Below are 17,039 nucleotides of genomic sequence, written 5' to 3' on the forward strand. Positions count from 1 at the left end.
TGAGATCCATTGGCAACCCTCACTTGGTTTAGCCGCAGTTCCAGGTAGGTAGCCGTGTTGGTCTGCCGTAGTCAAAACAAAATTAATTCCTTCCAGTAGCACCTTAGAGACCAAGTAAGTTTGTTATTGGTATGAGCTTTCGTGTGCATGCACACTTCTTCAGTATCTGAAGTATCTGAAGAAGCATGCATGCACACGAAAGCTCATACCAATAACAAACTTACTTGGTCTCTAAGGTGCTACTGAAGGGATGCAGGTGGCGCTGTGGTCTAAACCACAGAGCTTAGGACTTGCCGATCGGAAGGTCGGCGGTTCGAATCCCTGCGACGGGGTGAGCTCCCGTTGTTCGGTCCCAGCTCCTGCCCACCTACAGTTCGAAAGCACATCAAAGTGCAAGTAGATAAGTAGGTACTGCTCGGGTGGGAAGGTAAACGGCGTTTCCGTGTGTTGCTCTGGTTCGCCAGAAGCGGCTTAGTCATGCTGGCCACATGACCCGGAAGCTGTCTGCGGACAAACGCCGGCTCCCTCGGCCTATAGAGCGAGATGAGTGCCGCAACCCCAGAGTCATCCACGACTGGACCTAACGGACAGGTGTACCTTTACCTTTAAGGTGCTACTGGAAGGATTTTTTTTATTTTGGTTTAGTCGGCCAGTCAAACCCCTTTCCTAGGGTGTGGCAGCTGCTGAAACCTGACAGCCTCTAGGAGTCGCAGCTGAGAGCTGTGGACAAAGTACCCCAGAAGGAACATGATGTGTCCCCCACCAGAGGTACTACTGCTCCCCTAACATCCCAGACACCCCCTTCAAGACCAAGAATACTGAGGGCTGTGCATACATAGGAAGCTGCCTTATAATGAGTCAGACTATTTGTCTATTCTGCTCAGGGCTGACTACACTGACTGGCAGCAGCTCTCCAGGGTTTTGGTCAAGGAGTCTCTCCCAGCCCTACCTAGAGATGCCACCAGCGACTGTAGGATTTCTTCTATGCAAAGCAGATGCTTTGCCACTGAACCATTGGTCCATCTAGCTCAGTATTGTCTGCACTGACCGGCAGCAGCTTGCCTGGGTTTCCGACAGGGGACATTTCTTGTCCTTCCTGGTAGTTCTGGGGAATGAACCTCAGTCCTTCTGTGTGCAAAGCAAACACACTAATCACGGAGCTTCGACTTTGCAGAACGAAGAGAGGATGCAAGATGCAGCTCCAGCCTCAGAATTCCGCTGAATGAAAAAGCTCAGCTTTCCTTTCAAAGCAAACCAACAAGATTCTAGACCTCATGGCTGCAAAAATGTGCTTGAAAGCAGGCACCTGCCAATGATGCAGTAACTGAAGGAGCTGCAGAATGAGACTGATCCTGGTCATGAAGTGTAGTAGCTTCTGTGCCTTTGCCCTTCACCATGACTATCAAAGCAGAATTAAATTCTGCAGAACATTGCCATGCAAATGTGTAACGTACCCAGGTTGCAGAATTCTGTTCTACCTAGCGCAGAATTTAGACGGAAACCTACACTTAAGCACACAATCCAGAAACCCAGTGGACAGAGCAGCTTTCCCCAACCTGGTGCCCTCCACATGTTTTAGACCATAGCTCCCATCAGCCCCAGCTAGCATGACTAGTGGTGACTGATGATGGAAGCTGATGGTGCAAAACATATGGAGGGCACCAAGTTGGAGGAGGAAACTTCTGGCTCAGTGTTAGAAAACCCAGATGCATAAGCTAGGTGCCAAATGACATATTAACTCTCAGTTATAGTGGCCACAACGGAACGTCTTTTCACCTTCCAGTGCAACAGTTCTCTGATCTCAACTACATTGCTTGCAGAAAGTCACTTGTAGAAAGGAGAAACACACACAATGGAAATGGACATGGCATTAACGAGGGACTAAGGCAGAGGTTTTTAAACTGTGGTTGCCAACCTTGGCGCCCAGAAATGTCAACATAGTCGCAACTGGACCTGCATCAATAGCAAAAATTGCCTGGGGAATTTCGAATGCTATGGTGGCTCAGTTCTGTTACTGCTTTAATGCTGGAAATTTCTTAACCAGGTTGGATGCTGTTCATTTATTAACTTGGATTTTTTTTCCCCAGAAGAGGGTTATATCTGTGTTGTGGCTGTTTGTTACCCGCTGGGATAGAAATATTTTAAAATAATGACATAAACAAACATTTACATGACTCAATAAATATGCTGATGCAATTGCTAGCCAGCCCTCCAGAATTACAGCCAGGAGAAGGGTTCAGTCTGTAAAAGGAGACACATTTTAAATAAATAAAGAGGATGCCAGCAGGACAGAAGAGACTCACCAGCTCATCCAGGTTCTTGAGGTCACACAAAGTTATCCTCTGGCTTCTGCTCGGGTAAACAGGAGACTTGGGCCCCAGGACTTCGCTCGCCTCCTCCGTCTCCAACTCACCATAGGCCACCTGGTCTCTCATCTCCTCCTCAATCTCCTCCTCCATTTGGATGAGCATGGGAGCCAGCATCCCAAATTTGGAGCCCTTCCTGGCCACCTCCAGGAGACACAGGACGAAGTTCTTCTCGTTCTTCTTCAGCACCAAGTCGTTGGTCTCAAACATCACGACATCCTGGATGCCCAGCTCCTGGCGGCACCACTGGATGAAGTTGGAGATGTTGTCCCTGGCGATGAAGGAGCCCGGCGTGACGTTCTTGGCCTGGAAGACCACCTCCTTCTGCGGGATCCTCATGCGAGACGCCGCCTCCGGGTGCAGCTGCTGGAACTCCAGCGCAATGCGGTTGACGTTGTTGGCGTGCTGGCAGAGGTCGTAGCCGGTTTCCAGGACATCCATGAAGTTCTCCACTTGGACGTCGAGGTCATAGAGGGTGTTGAGCCACTCGGCCAGGTCCTCCTTCATGGCGTAGAGATACTCCTCGCTGGAGCGGAAGGGGCGGATGCTCTTGGAAGCCGCCGATTGGATGTTGCTCTGGTCAGCCATCTTGCATATTCCCACAGCTCATCACTGGCAGGGGAGAAAATCAGGAGATACCACAATTTACAACACAAACAGAGAGAAACTGACCCTTGACAGCAGGGGCAGGGCCTTAAATCACCCACTTTACATTCACAGAATTGCACAGCTAGAAGGGACCACGAGAGTCAACCAACTGCAAGGCAGGAACAGGTGTTTCCTTGTGGGGAAACCTGTAAGCAGGACCTGAGTGTGACACCATTCTCTCCCTGCTTGCAGTTTTTGAGCACAATTCAAAGTGTTGGTGCTGACCTTTAAAGCCCAGTATACCTCTGGGAGCATCTCCACCCCCATCGTTCAGCCCAGACACCGAGGTCCAGGATCAAGGGCCTTCTGGCGGTTCCCTCACTGCGAGAAGCGAAGTTACAGTGAATCAGGCAGAGGGCCTTCTTGGTAGTGGCACCCGCCCTGTGGAACACCCTCCCATCAGATGTCAAGGAAATAAACAACTATCTGACTCTTAGATGACATCTGAAGGCAGCCCTGCTTAGGGAAGATTTTAATGTTTGATCTTTTATCGTGTTTTTAATATTCTATTGGCAGCTGCCCAGAGTGGCTGGGGAAACCCAGCCAGACGGGCAGGGTATAAATAAATTATTATTATTATTGTTGTTGTTGTTAATATTATTATTATTATTATTATTATTATTCCCAGTGGTTGTTTTTTCTGGGGGGGACTCAGGCGTATGCATACCCCTAAACATTTTGTGAATCTAAGTTTGGCCTCCTTGAGGGGCAGTATTTCAACATGAGTAGGAAAATGAGAGTACCCCTAAACATTTTTTTTAGAAAAAAAGCACTGATTGTTCCCAGCCACTGATATTCAGAGGCACATTGTCTCTGACAGTGGAGCTAGAACATAGCATAGGAACAGTGTTAGAAACTCAGATATATAAGCTAGGTGCCAAATGGCACCTTAAACTTAGGTTGCAGTCACCACAATGGACTGTCAATTTGATAGGGGGTTGGACTAAATGACCCTCAGGGATCCCTTTCAACACTACAGTTCTATGATCTCAGCTACATTGCTTGACGGTAGCTCGCTCTTACAGCAATTGACTTTGGAGCGGCAAGAAGGAGAAACGCACACAGCGGAAATGGAAATGGTATTAACGATGGACTAAGGCAGAGGGATGCGGGTGGCGCTGTGGGTTAAACCACTGAGCCTAGGGCTTGCTGATCAGAAGGTTGGCAGTTTGAATCCCTGCGACGGGATGAGCTCCCGTTGCTCGGTCCCAGCTCCTACCAACCTAGCAGTTCAAAAACACGAAGTGCAAGTAAATAAATAGGTACCACTCTGGCGGGAAGGTAAACAGCATTTCTGTGCGCTGCTCTGGTTCGCCAGAAGCGGCTTAGTCATGCTGGCCACATGACTTGGAAACTATATGCCGGCTCCCCCGGCCAATAAAGCGAGATGAGCACTGCAACCCCAGAGTCGGCCACGACTGGACCTAAAGGTCAGGGGTCCCTTTACCTTTAAGGCAAATACAGTGGTACCTCTGGTTAAGAACTTAATTCGTTCTGGAGGTCCGTTCTTAACCTGAAACAGTTCTTAACCTGAGTTCCACTTTAGCTAATGTGGCCTCCCGCTGCCACCGCATGATTTCTGTTCTCATCCTGAGGTAAAGTTCTTAACCCGAGGTACTATTTCTGGGTTAGCAGAGTCTGTAACCTGAAGCGTCTGCAACCCGAGCTACTACTGTAAATCTCAGCGTAGTTGCAGTTGGACCTGCGCCAGTAGCAAGACACACCTGGGGAATTTCTAACACTGCATAGGGACATCAGAACAGTCCTGCTGGATCAAGTCAGTGGCCCATCTAGTCTAGCAACCTGATCTCATACTGGCCAACCAGATACCTCTTCTGGGATGTCCACAAGCAAGACCTGAGCATAACAGCCCTCTGCCCACCTGAGATTTCCAGCAACTGGCATTCAGAGGCACACTGCAAAACTCAACACACACACACACAGTAGCCTTATCCTACACAGATTAGCGTAAGCCTTTAAAGCCGCCCAAATTGGTGCTGCAGCTTTTCAAAATTATTGTTATTAAATCCGTACGCTGCCCTTCGTCCGCAAGATCTCAGGGCAGTTCACAACATAAAATTACAATACAGTGGTACCTCGGGTTACGGACGCTTCAGGTTACAGACTCCGCTAACCCAGAAATAGTACCTCAGGTTAAGGACTTTGCTTCAGGATGAGAACAGAAATCGCGCAGCGGCAGCGGGAGGCCCCATTAGCAAAAGTGGTTGGTAAACGTAAAGGTAAAGGGACCCCTGACCATTAGGTCCAGTCGTGGCCGATTCTGGGGTTGCGGCGCTCATCTCGCTTTATTGGCCGAGGGAGCCGGCGTACAGCATCTGGGTCATGTGGCCAGCATGACTAAGCCGCTTCTGGCAAACCAGAGGAGCGCACGGAAACACCGTTTACCTTCCCGCCAGAGTGGTACCTATTTATCTATTTGCACTTTGACGTGCTTTTGAACTGCTAGGTTGGCAGGAACAGGGACCAAGCAACGGGAGCTCACCCCATCATGGGGATTCGAACCACCGACCTTCTGATCAGCAAGTCCTAGGCTGTGTGGTTTAATCCACCTGTGGTTTAAGCCACCTAGCAAAAGTGGTACCTCAGGTTAAGAACAGTTTCAGGTTAAGAACGGACCTCCGGAATGAATTAAGTACTTAACCCGAGGTACCACTGCATATTAAAATAAATAAATAAATAAAAAGGACAAAAACCAATAATTCTCCCTACAAACAACACATTTCAAAGGGCATTGGATGTTCCATCAGCCCAAGGCCTGGCTGAAGAGGAACCTTTCCATCTGGCGCCTAAAGATGTATAATGAAGGCACCAGTTGAACCTCTCAAGTATCGTGGTCCGCAATCTGGTTGAAAACCTCTCAGCTGAGTTGTTGTGGGGGTGGGTCAGTCTGCACAAATAGGAGTTGGGGGGTCAGGGAGGTTTCCATGGAGGCCCTGGAGGGGGGTGTTGCTGGTTCAGGTGCCAACCAACCAACCAACCGGGCACTGAGCCACCTCCTCGCTCCGTGCTTTTCAGGTGCCTAAACAAACTTCTTTCTGGCTCAAGTCCCTCTGCTGGTAAGGATGACTCATCCCACGTATTCAGGGGCAAAGTTCCCATTCAGAGCCTGTGAACTTCAGGGAGGGACAGGGAGGCAGGGAATCTCTTTGTACTCATCTCCTCTCTCACTCTCTTATTATTCACAGTGGCCTAATCCTGTGGGGGTGGGGAGTCACAGTACAGAACCTGACTCACCCATTAAGTGGGCTATATGCAAAGTGCCCTTCCACAAACAGCTCCCAGGCATTTGGCAGAGGGAGGGGACCGTTGGCAGGTGTGCTTCAAATTTAAAGAGGTTGCAGTTAGCAAAGAGGGATGTCTAGTTGCCATTTGGGGGGGGGGGCAAGACTGTGGCTCTAAAGCAGTGTTTCCCAACCGGTGTTCCGCGGCACACTAGTGTGCCGCGAGACGTTGCCTGGTGTGCCGTGGGAGGGAGGCGGGCGAGTCGGGCGGCGAGAGGCAGGGCGGCAGCGGCGAGGAGAGGCCGCCCAGCGCGGGGCTCTCGCCGTCTGCCTGCCTGGCTGCCTGCGTGGCGCTGACGTCACGGGGCTGTAACGTGCCCCACATAGGCACACGCAGGGCGGCGAGCTCCCTCCCTCCCACATCCCATCGCCGCTCGCTTCGGCCGGCCTACTGGGCTGTCGCAGGCGGAAGGCCTGCGCATGCGCGAGGTTTTCGCGCCTTCGGGATTCCCTTCACGCCTTCCTCCTCCCGGGTCCTTGAGAGCGCGGGAAGCGGCAGCGCGAGACCGGTGTTGAGCCTGGTAGGTATTGCGCTTGCCAAGGCAGTCATTTGGGAAATGAAAACTTGCAAAGCAAGCAACCAGTTCAATCTGAAGTACGTGTATGCTTAATATCCTGTATCTGAAACCTGTTCTGCCCCCTCCCCCACACTTGGTGCCATTTTCATCTACACATGCAGCAGAGTAAGTTGACCCAGAATAGTACCAATTCAGATGGCAGATGGGAGAATGACAGTGCTGAATGCTTTCCCATGTAGAACAGTCCCTGCAAATAAAAACCTAGCATATTTGGAAGAGGGATGCTAGCCTAACCATTACCTTCTATGCTGTTACTATTTTTTTATTTTTTTTTACATAAGTAAAAAGTGACCTTTCCCCATCTGGCATGGTGGTGTGCCTCGAGATTTTTTTCATGAAACAAGTGTGCCTTTGCCCAAAAAAGGTTGGGAAACACTGCTCTAAAGGACTGGCTGTGATTGATTCTCAGTTAAACATCTGGCCAGTTCAGATGACAACCAAGATCCCCAGATGGGGAAGATATCAGATGCCATCCTGGCTCCCAGGTATCTTCACTTGGTTGCAAGTGGTCGAAAGCCAGGTGACTTAGCTGTGATTCCTGAATTGCAGAGGAACGCGGGTGGCGCTGTGGGTTAATCCACAGAGCCTAGGGTTTGCCGATCAGAAGGTTGGCAGTTCAAATCCCCGTGATGGGGTGAGCTCCCGTTGTTCGGCCCCAGCTCCTGCCAACCTAGCAGTTCGAAAGCACACAGTGCAAGGAGATAAATAGGTACCGCTCCGGCGGGAAGGTAAACGGCGTTTCCGTGTGCTGCTCTGGTTCGCCAGAAGCGGCTTAGTGATGCTGGCCACATGACCCGGAAGCTGTTTGCGGACAAATGCCGGCTCCCTCGGCCTGTAAAGCAAGATGAGCACGCAACCCCAGAGTCGGTCATGACTGGACCTAATGGTCAGGGGTCCCTTTACCTTTACCTGAATTGCAGAGGGTTGGAATAGATGACCCTTCAAACGCTCCAATTCATAGCTGTCAACTTTTCCCTTTTCTTGTGAGGAATCCTATTCGGAATAAAGGAATTTCCCTTTAAAAAAGGGGAAAGTTGACAGCTATGTTCCAATTCTATGATTCTACTATCCATCCCCAAGTTTACATGCAGTCCCATCTCATTCATCAGTGGTTTCCCTCCACGAGATGCAGCTGGGATGCCTTCAACTTGGAAAGGCAGCCATGCAGCTGTTGTCAACCTGGTGGCTTCCAGATATGGTTGGACTACAACTCCCATCAGTCCCAGCCAGCCAGCTGATGGGAGGTGTAGTCTGACAGATTCTGCAGGGTGCCAAGTTGAAAAGGTTGCTGCTGGGGAGCTTGCAATGCAGAATGAAAGGCACTGTTTTGGCATTGTGAGATGATGTGGCACAGTGGTTAGAGCACTGGGCTAGGGGGACCTAGGAGACACAGGTTCAAATCCCCACTCGGCCACGTGAAGCTCAGCGAGGGTGACCTTGAGCCAGTCACCACCTCTCAAGCTAACCTACACTGCAGGGTTGTTGTGAAGATTAAATGGGGAGACATTTGTGCGCCACCTTGAGCTCCTTAAAGAGAAAGTGGGATAAAAATGCAATCAGTCAATCATCTTATTATTTATACCCTGGCTAGTGAATCAGGTTCAACAGCACACAGGGATCTGGGTTCAGATCACCACCTGAACCCCATGGCCTCTCTCTCAACCGATTGTTGAGAGGATAAAATGGGGAGAAGCCTCTGAGATCTTTGGGGGAAAGAACAAAGGCCCCACCTGCGATATAACATTTAAAACAATGTCATATCACTTTAAACAGCCATGGCTTACCCTACCCCAAGAAGTATCCTGGGAAGTGTAGTTCCTTGAGGGTGCTGAGAGTCAGGAGAGACCCGCTCTCAGAGCTACAATTCCCAGAGTTCCATGGGAAGGATTCCCAGCATTCTTTGGGGGAAGCTGTGACTATTTAAAGTCGTATGATACTGCCTGAGATGTACAGAGCACAGGTGGAGCCAAACTTACAACGGAAATAAGGCCTTAAGAAGTAGCTGCTGGAATAGCTCAAAGTCCACCTGGCCCAGGCTCCTGCTTCCAACAGCGGCTAGCCGGATGCCTCTGGGAGCCTAGATCTTCCCTCCAACAAAGCTGGCAGGCAGATAAATGGTTCGCTGGGGTTGAAAGTCTTAACTGCAGTAGCTGAAAGTGATCAACAGACTTGCCCTCCATCAATTTGCCCAATCCCTTTTTCGAGCTCCCTGTGCTACTGGCCAACCACATCCCGTGGCACGGAATTCTACGTGTTAGATTTATTACTGTATTTACTCGAATTTAATGCCCATCTTTGGGGGGGGGGAGAGAAATTTAAGTTACACGTTAGATTCAATGGCACATTTACCGTACATTCTCGGTAGTGGCACCCGCCCTGTGGAACACCCTCCCTCCAGATGTCAAAGAGGAAAACAACTACCAGACTTTTAGAAGACATCTGAAAGCAGTCCTGTTTAAGGAAGCTTTTAATGTTTAATAGATTATTGTATTTTAATATTCTGTTGGAAGCTGCCCAGAGTGGCTGGGGAAACCCAGCCAGATAGGCGGGGCATAAATAATAAATTATTATTATTATTATTATTATTATTAGCCAGCAAATACTTTTTTTTTTTGTTTCAAGGTTCTGAAAATCGATATGCGCATTAAAATTCGATGGTGCATTAGACTCGTGTAAATACGGTATCTATCAGTGATGTAGCCTAAAGGGGAACCCAGATATTGGCTCTGAAGGTAAGGAAGACAAGGACAGGGGTAGAGCATCTGCCTTGCGTGGCGAAGGTCCCAGGTACATTCTCCAGCTTCTCCAGGTGGGGCTTGGGAATGCCTCCTGCCTGAAAGCCTGGACAGTCGCTGCCAAACATTGTAGACAATACTGAGCTAAAATAAAAAAATTTCCTTCCAGTAGCACCTTAAAGACCAACTAAGTTAGTTCTTGGTATGAGCTTGGTATGAGCTTTCGTGTGCATGCACACTTCTTCAGATACTGTGTATCTGAAGAAGTGTGCATGCACACGAAAGCTCATACCAAGAACTAACTTAGTTGGTCTTTAAGGTGCTACTGGAAGGAATTTTTTTTATTTTGACTATGGCAGACCAACACGGCTACCTATCTACTACTGGAATACTGAGCTAGACAGACCAAAGGACTGACTTGGCATCATTATTTATTACCCTTATCTTACAAGGATCTCAATGTGGTGAACATGGTTTTCCTCCTCCCCATTTCATTCTTACAACAACCCTGTGAGGTAGGTTAGGCTAAGAGATGGTGTGACTGGTCCAAGGTCACCCAGCGAGCGTCATGGCTGAGTGGATTCGAACCCTGGTCTTCCAGGTCCTAGTTCGACACTCTAACCATTGCATCACACCGGTGTAATAAACATCACTGTGTCCCTAGACTAGAGTAACTGTGATTAGATACCTTTACAGCCCTCTAAGACAGTGAGGTGGGTAAACAGACCTATATGCTGAAAACTTGGGACTGCTCCAATTATAAAAGCAGAAGTCAGACCGAGATCAAAACAGGTGTGTTTCATTTCCTGCAACCATTTCTTTCTCTGCTGCAGCTTGGAACTTAAGAGGAGAAGCACAGATAGATAAACTGGGGGGATAGGGCACTTTCACCCTAAAAATCAGAGCCACGTTCTAGCTCCTTTTGAATGGAACTGGTTAGAACGTTAAAGGCTGCCTTGTACAAAGTCAGACAGCTGGCCCATCCAGTTCAGTATTGTCTGTACCCCCTCAAAACAAGATAAATGCTAGTCCTTGTTATTAAGAGGCTAGTCCTCATGATTGAAAAAGCGGAGCTGAATTAAATAGGAAGCTGCCAGTCAGGCCACTGGTCCACATAGCTCAGTATTATCTACACTGACTGACAGCAGCTTTCCTGGGTTTCTGGTATCGATCCTCTCCCAGCCCAAACGGGAGATGCCATTGGGGATTAAACCAGGGACCTTCTGGCTGCAAGGCAGAAAGATGCTCTAACCACTGAGCTACCCATCTCTTGCCCCTATCACGACTTAATTGAGTGGGTGGGCAGGTGTGACGACCCTGCAGCACTTGAGAGACGCAATGACTCAGTATTAAGTTCTCAAACCTGTCATATGAGAAGGAAAGACAATACCACTGGGGGGAAGAGTCCGAGATGGAACCTGAGGACTCATGATAAGGCGAGAACAAATTAGATACAATTGGGGGTGGGAGGAATTTTGTGAGTGTGTGTGTGATCACACTCACACAGCTTAGCCATTTGGGTGGAGACACACAATTTCATATTTCATTCAGCAAGTGCTAGATGAGCCACCCCAGACAAACCTTGAATACCCATCTCCTCAACCCCCCATGCCACGCTTCTGGGCGTTCACACGTGCAAGCTTAGCAGTCGAGCATCCATGGAGGGCTTGAGCACGTGAATGGGACACCATCCCAGGCAAAGTTCTACACCCCTCCTACCCACGCGACGTTTTCCAGCGGAACCTGTTCACGGGTTCGGGGGCTTCTACACGGATCACGACGGCTCAGCGCAGGGCAACCGAATGCGCCGAGCCCTCGAGAAAAAAAAAGCCACCGCGTTCGAGGCAGAGAGAAGAAAGTCTGACCGGCGAGGGTGACCGCCGCCGCCCCACCCCCATCCTGTTCACACATGCAAGTCATCACTTGATGCGGCAGCCTTCCACCGCACGTCTGAACCTGGCCCAGCCATCCTAATCCGTGCAGATGCCGCCCGCGCGTTCAACAGCTAGCCCCCACCCCACCCCACCCCCGCAAAGAAACCATATCCTATCATATAAACTCACCCGGATCACCATGACGGACCGGAGTCTTGCTTCTCTCCCCGGATCTGGGCGGGATGGGGAAGACACTCCCCGCGCGGATACACAAACCCAAAGTGGACTCTTTTTTTTCCCCGGGGAGGGAGAGAGAAGGAAGGGCGTCGTTCACCCCTCCTCGTCCTTCAAACAACACCAGCCACGCGTCATCGCACCCGGGTTCTCTCGTTTCCCTTTCCCACGTGCGCCTTTCCCTCGCCGGGAACTTTTTTCCCCGTTTTTGCGCGCGCGGCAAAGGAGAGCCAAGGGCGCGCGGAGAGAATTCAAAGACCCCCTCCGGGGGCGAAGAGAAGAGAGGGAAGCAGCAGCCTCTGCGACCTGTCTCCAGAGGGGAGGGACAAGCAATCGAGGCTTGGTTGGGATGGGGTGGGGGTCGTCGTCTCCGTTTGGCCGGCCCCCCTCGAGGAAGCGGGAACCTCTCCAAGGCGCAGCGCGCCGTCGGTGGAGGGAAAAGAGCCGCGCAGCGGCAGCAGCAAAGCCGGGAGGAGGAGGAGGTGGAGGCGCCGCCTGCCGCAGGATCCGATCCGAGCCTGCTAATCGCTTGCTGGGAATTAAGCGGCTCTAAGAGGCAAAGGAAGAGGTGGAGCCGCTGGCCCGGCCGGGAGGAAGCTGGAGAGAGGAGCGCGCCTGGGCGCGGCGAGGTTGGGTAGGTGCGCCCTGGCTGGCTACCCGCCTCCGGGGCTTAGTGCCTCCATGACCCCTCCAGCGGCGATGGGAGAGATCGGGGGTCTGGAGCAGCCCCGACTGGCCTGCTCCTGCTTCTTCTCCCCCGCCTCCTTCCCGTTGCCGGCGCCTTGATCTCATCCGGATCAGGGACGAAACACGCCCATCCTTCGCTACTGCTGTTCCTCGTCGGGTCACTGCTTCATTTCTCCAGGGAGAGAGAGAGAGGAGAGGTGCCGGGGATTGCCAAGCGCGCGTGACGCAAAGGGCCTGCCCACGCGCAGGCTGAGCTCCGCGTGGCGGGGGCGGAGGGAGGCACTCTGCACATGCTTAGAAGGCGCTCGCTCTTTCCGAAGAAGGAGCCGGCTACTGGACCCAGGCCACAAGAGCCCATCTAGAGTGGCCAAGCAGATGCGTCAATGAGAACCACTCAAAGCAGGACCGGGGCACAAGAGCGCTCTCCCCTCCTGCTGTTTCCATGGGGTGGAAGCGTCGCTGCCTCAAGGGCTTCCGAGATACCCTGGGGTGAAGTCCCGCTTCACCTTCTTGGGAGTCCCTCTCTTATGTTCTTGGTTGTTTGGGGGGGGGGGAGGTAGCAAGGGGGAATCATAACGATTTTCTCCACCAGCAGCCCCAGATTCTATAGTAAGAGAAATTGGGGCCCAAGGCTACTGGGGAAATGGTGGGTCTCTAACCATAGAGCTCAGGCATTTAGGAGCAGGCTGGCTCTGCCCATAGGGAGGAAAAGCACTCTGTGCAAGCTCAGAAGCCCTTGCTGAGAGTTGAAGGGATGGTATCCTGGTTTGGATCTGCAGTTGGGGAGGGTGCCGTAAATTGCCGGGGTGTGTGTGTGTGTAAATAGAACCAGCTTTCCCAACATTGCACTTTGAATTTCTAGAACAGAAGATTCACAAAGGGGAAGAGGTTGAGGGAAGAGCACTCTGCACATGCCCAGTGGTTATGGCATTACCATTACTGTACTTCTTTTAAATACAGCTGGGCTTTGGAGTTCTTATCTGATCTTTATTCTTTTCCTTGTTTTGTTTTACTGGGTAAGTCACTTTGAAGCCACCAACTGGCTTTGAAAGAGGATTAGGCAGATTGATGGGCAGGAAGGCTATCAATGGCGGTATCCAGGACGGCTGTGCTCTGCCTCCACAGTCCGAGTCAGTAATCCTTCTGAGCTGGAAACTGCAGGAGGAGAGGACTCTTGCACTTGCAGGTTTCCCACAGGCATCTGTCGGATCACTGTGAGAACAGGACACTGGACTAGATAGGCCATTGGCCTGATCCAGCAAAGCTATCCTTGAGTGCAAAAATGCAACTGATAAATTATCTTCATTGATGCAGCCAACTCCTGGTTTAAATGAGAGGATTGCAGCTCCCTTGAAATTTCTGCTTTTATGACTTAAATCAGCCTTGCCAACCTGGTGCCCTCCAAATGCTTCAGAGACGGGCTCCCATCACCTCCCAGCTGTACTGGAGGCCCCCAGAAATGAGGGGTCCTGATTTAAGTGTGCTCCACTGCAGCAGCCTAGCATTGCAGCTCGTCCTCCCAGCTGAGGCCTGGTTCAATGGCGCAAGTCTGCAGGGCTCTGTGCCGGGTTCTGTGTTCCTCTTTGAATCAGGAAGGGGGTGGAGGGCTCTTGTGCTTCCCAATTGCTATGGGAACTCCCTGGGTTTTTTCCCCTCGCCCTCTGAGAAACACACAGGCGGAAGAAAGAGAAACAAGGGTTGCTAAGCGGGGTGGGGGTGGCGGGGATAAGAAAAACATACATCCTCTTTTATTTTCTGCTTGGAATTTGGAAAAGACCCAAATAGGCCTCGAAAGCCACTGCGCCGGGTGTTAAAGAGACAGCAACCTTTTATTTCGCTGCCAACGGCCTGGTTGACATGTGTAAAGGCTGCCCTGCATTCTTCTTGGAGGGGATGCCTGTAGCTCCGTGGTTTGAGCATCTGTTTTGCATGCAGAAGGTCACAGGTTCAATCCCCGGAGCCTCTTGGGAGGTCTGGGAAAGACTCAGGCATCCTGCTGAAATCAGTCCCATGTTCTGAATCCTTCCTTTATTTTTAAGGGAAGGGTCCTAGCTTGATGGTAGAACATCTGCTCTGTGTGCAGAAGGGCACAGTTTCAATTCCCAGCATCTCTAGGCGCAGCTGGGGGAGAAGGACCAAAAAAACCCCCAATCCAAGCAAGCAATACAGAGGCAGGTGGACCAAGGGTCTGAGTCACTATATTGAAGCTTCCTATGCTTCTGCTCCCCTTCATGGATCACTGCCTTGCCGTGGCGAAGGGGCTTGAATAACTCAGAGAAGCTATGAACTATGCCAAGCAGGGCACCCAAGATGGACAGGTCATAGTGGAGAGTTTTGACCAAACGTGATCCACCTGAAGCAGGAACTGGCAAGCCACTCCAGTATCCCTGCCAAGTAAACTCCATGGACAAAGACAACAGGCATATAAAAGTTATGACGCTGGAAGATGAGCCCCTCGGGTTGGAAGACGTCCAACATGCTACTGAGGAAGAGTGGAGGACAAGTACAAGTAGATTCAGAGCTCATGAAGCAGCTGGGCCAAAGCCAAAAGGGCGCTCAGTTGCGGATATGCCTGGAAGCGAAAGGAAAGTCCAATGCTGTAAAGAAAAATATTGCATAGGAACCTGGAATGTAAGAACCATGAACCTGGGTAAGTTGGACGTGGTCAAAAATGAGATGGCAAGAATAAATATTGACATCCTGGGCATCAGTGAACTAAAATGGACGGGAATGGGCGAATTCAGTTCGGATGACCATCATATCTACTACTGTGGGCAAGAAACCCATAAAAGAAATGGAGTGGCCCTCATAGTCAACAAAAGAGTGGCTGAAGCTGTACTGGGATGCAATCTCAAAACAACAAAACGTTTCTGCTGAATCAGCCCATATTCTGAATTCCGAGGACTAGAATCTTACTTTAAGGATCATAGCTCAGTGGTAGAACATATGCTTGGCATGCAGAAGGTCCCAGGTTCAATCCCATGTAGGTCTGAGAAGCTCTTGATTGAAACCCTAGAGAGCCTCTGCCAATGAGTGCAGGCAGGGCTGAGCTAGGTGGACCAATGGCCAGACTCAGTGTCCGGCAGCCTCCTCTGCTCCTATTTATTTATTTCTAATAAAAGTATTTATAGATCACCCTTTTAGAAAACAGCAGGGCGGCAGGAGAACATTTTTTATTAAAAAAAAACCATTAAGAGCAGTACAGAACAATCATTAAAATGACTGGCTGTTCAAGGAGGTTTTTAAATGCAGAGAGACCTTTCGGAATAAAGAAAACTTCTTTCTTTTCTTTTTTCGGTTGGGTTTCTGCATTTATCTTCCTGGCAGGTAGATATTCAGCAGGTGGGGAGGATTTCCTTTTAATTTTTTTTTTTACTTTGATTTTTCAGATAGGTTTGGGGTTTTTTTGGTTTTTTAAAAAACTTTCTATTCAAAATTAAAACAAAACATATTATCCAGAAATATATCATCCTTATTCCCCCCCCCCATTTTTCCTCCCTCCCCCCACAGAACCCACCCACCCCCACCACCCGACTTCCCTCAGTTCCAGTCTTTGATTTCTCTAAAAATGCTGTTTTCTGCATAGAATCATAGAGTTGGAATAGACCACAAGGGCCATTGAGTCCAACCCCCTGCCAAGCAGGAAACACCATCAGAGCACTCCTGACATATGGTTGTCAAGCCTCTGCTTAAAGACCTCCAAAGTAGGAGACTCCACCACACTCCTTGGAAGCAAATTCCACTGTCGAACAGCTCTTACTGTCAGGAAGTTCTTCCTAATGTTTAGGTGAAATCTTCTTTCTTGTAGTTTGGATCCATTGCTCCGTGTCCGCTTCTCTGGAGCAGCAGAAAACAACCTTTCTCCCTCCTCTATATGACATCCTTTTATATATTTGAACATGGCTATCATATCACCCCTTAACCTCCTCTTCTCCAGGCTAAACATGCCCAGCTCCCTTAGCCGTTCCTCATAAGGCATCGTTTCCAGGCCTTTGACCATTTTGGTTGCCCTCCTCTTGACACGTTCCAGTTTGTCAGTGTTCTTCTTGAACTGTGGTGCCCAGAACTGGACACAGTACTCCAGGTGAGGTCTGACCAGAGCAGAATACAGTGGCACTATTACTTCCCTTGATCTAGATGCTATACTCCTATTGATGCAGCCCAGAATTGCATTGGCTTTTTTAGCTGCCGCATCACACTGTTGGCTCATGTCAAGTTTGTGGTCAACCAAGACTCCTAGATCCAAAGATCCAAGGTTGTGGTCAACCAAGACCCTAGATCCAAGCTGTGCATGTTACACAGTTGTATAGACCCTCAAACTATTTAGCGGATTATTATCAATAAAAGGTTTGTGAATGTTTATTCAAAACCAGCGAGTCCAGTTCGCTTTGTTGTGTCTTCAAATACTTTGTAAAGGGTTCCCATTCATCTTTAAAGTCACAGTTATCCTCCTTTTAATATTGTCGTTGGAATGTTTGCGGTTGCTGATAGCTTCCATTTGATCATTGTTATAATGGATTGCTTTGAAGTCATTTCCACACCAGGGAAAGTAATTTAAAGGCCCCCAATTTCCACCCCTTTTATTTTGCTTGACCTGTCCCGTATTTTGCCCAAC

At 49.8% G+C, this 17,039-nt stretch overlaps 1 protein-coding gene across 1 annotated transcript in view; it reads right to left on the reverse strand.

Moving 5' to 3' along the window:
• The window catches only part of GAS2L1 (growth arrest specific 2 like 1), a 47,861-nt gene extending 34,919 nt beyond the window's left edge, over window positions 1–12,942 (reverse strand). Inside the window, exons 1-2 of the mRNA XM_083478526.1 lie at window positions 11,693–12,942; window positions 2,304–2,978 (exon numbers count right to left, since the gene is read on the reverse strand). Of these exons, the coding sequence (XP_083334652.1) occupies window positions 2,304–2,954 (651 nt within the window). The 5' untranslated portion in view covers window positions 2,955–2,978; window positions 11,693–12,942. The remainder of the gene's footprint in view (window positions 1–2,303; window positions 2,979–11,692) is intronic.
• Between the last annotated feature and the right edge of the window lie 4,097 nt (window positions 12,943–17,039).

The sequence above is a fragment of the Podarcis liolepis genome (genome assembly GCF_965112155.1).
Source record: "Podarcis liolepis genome assembly, chromosome: 15".
NCBI lineage: Eukaryota > Metazoa > Chordata > Lepidosauria > Squamata > Lacertidae > Podarcis > Podarcis liolepis.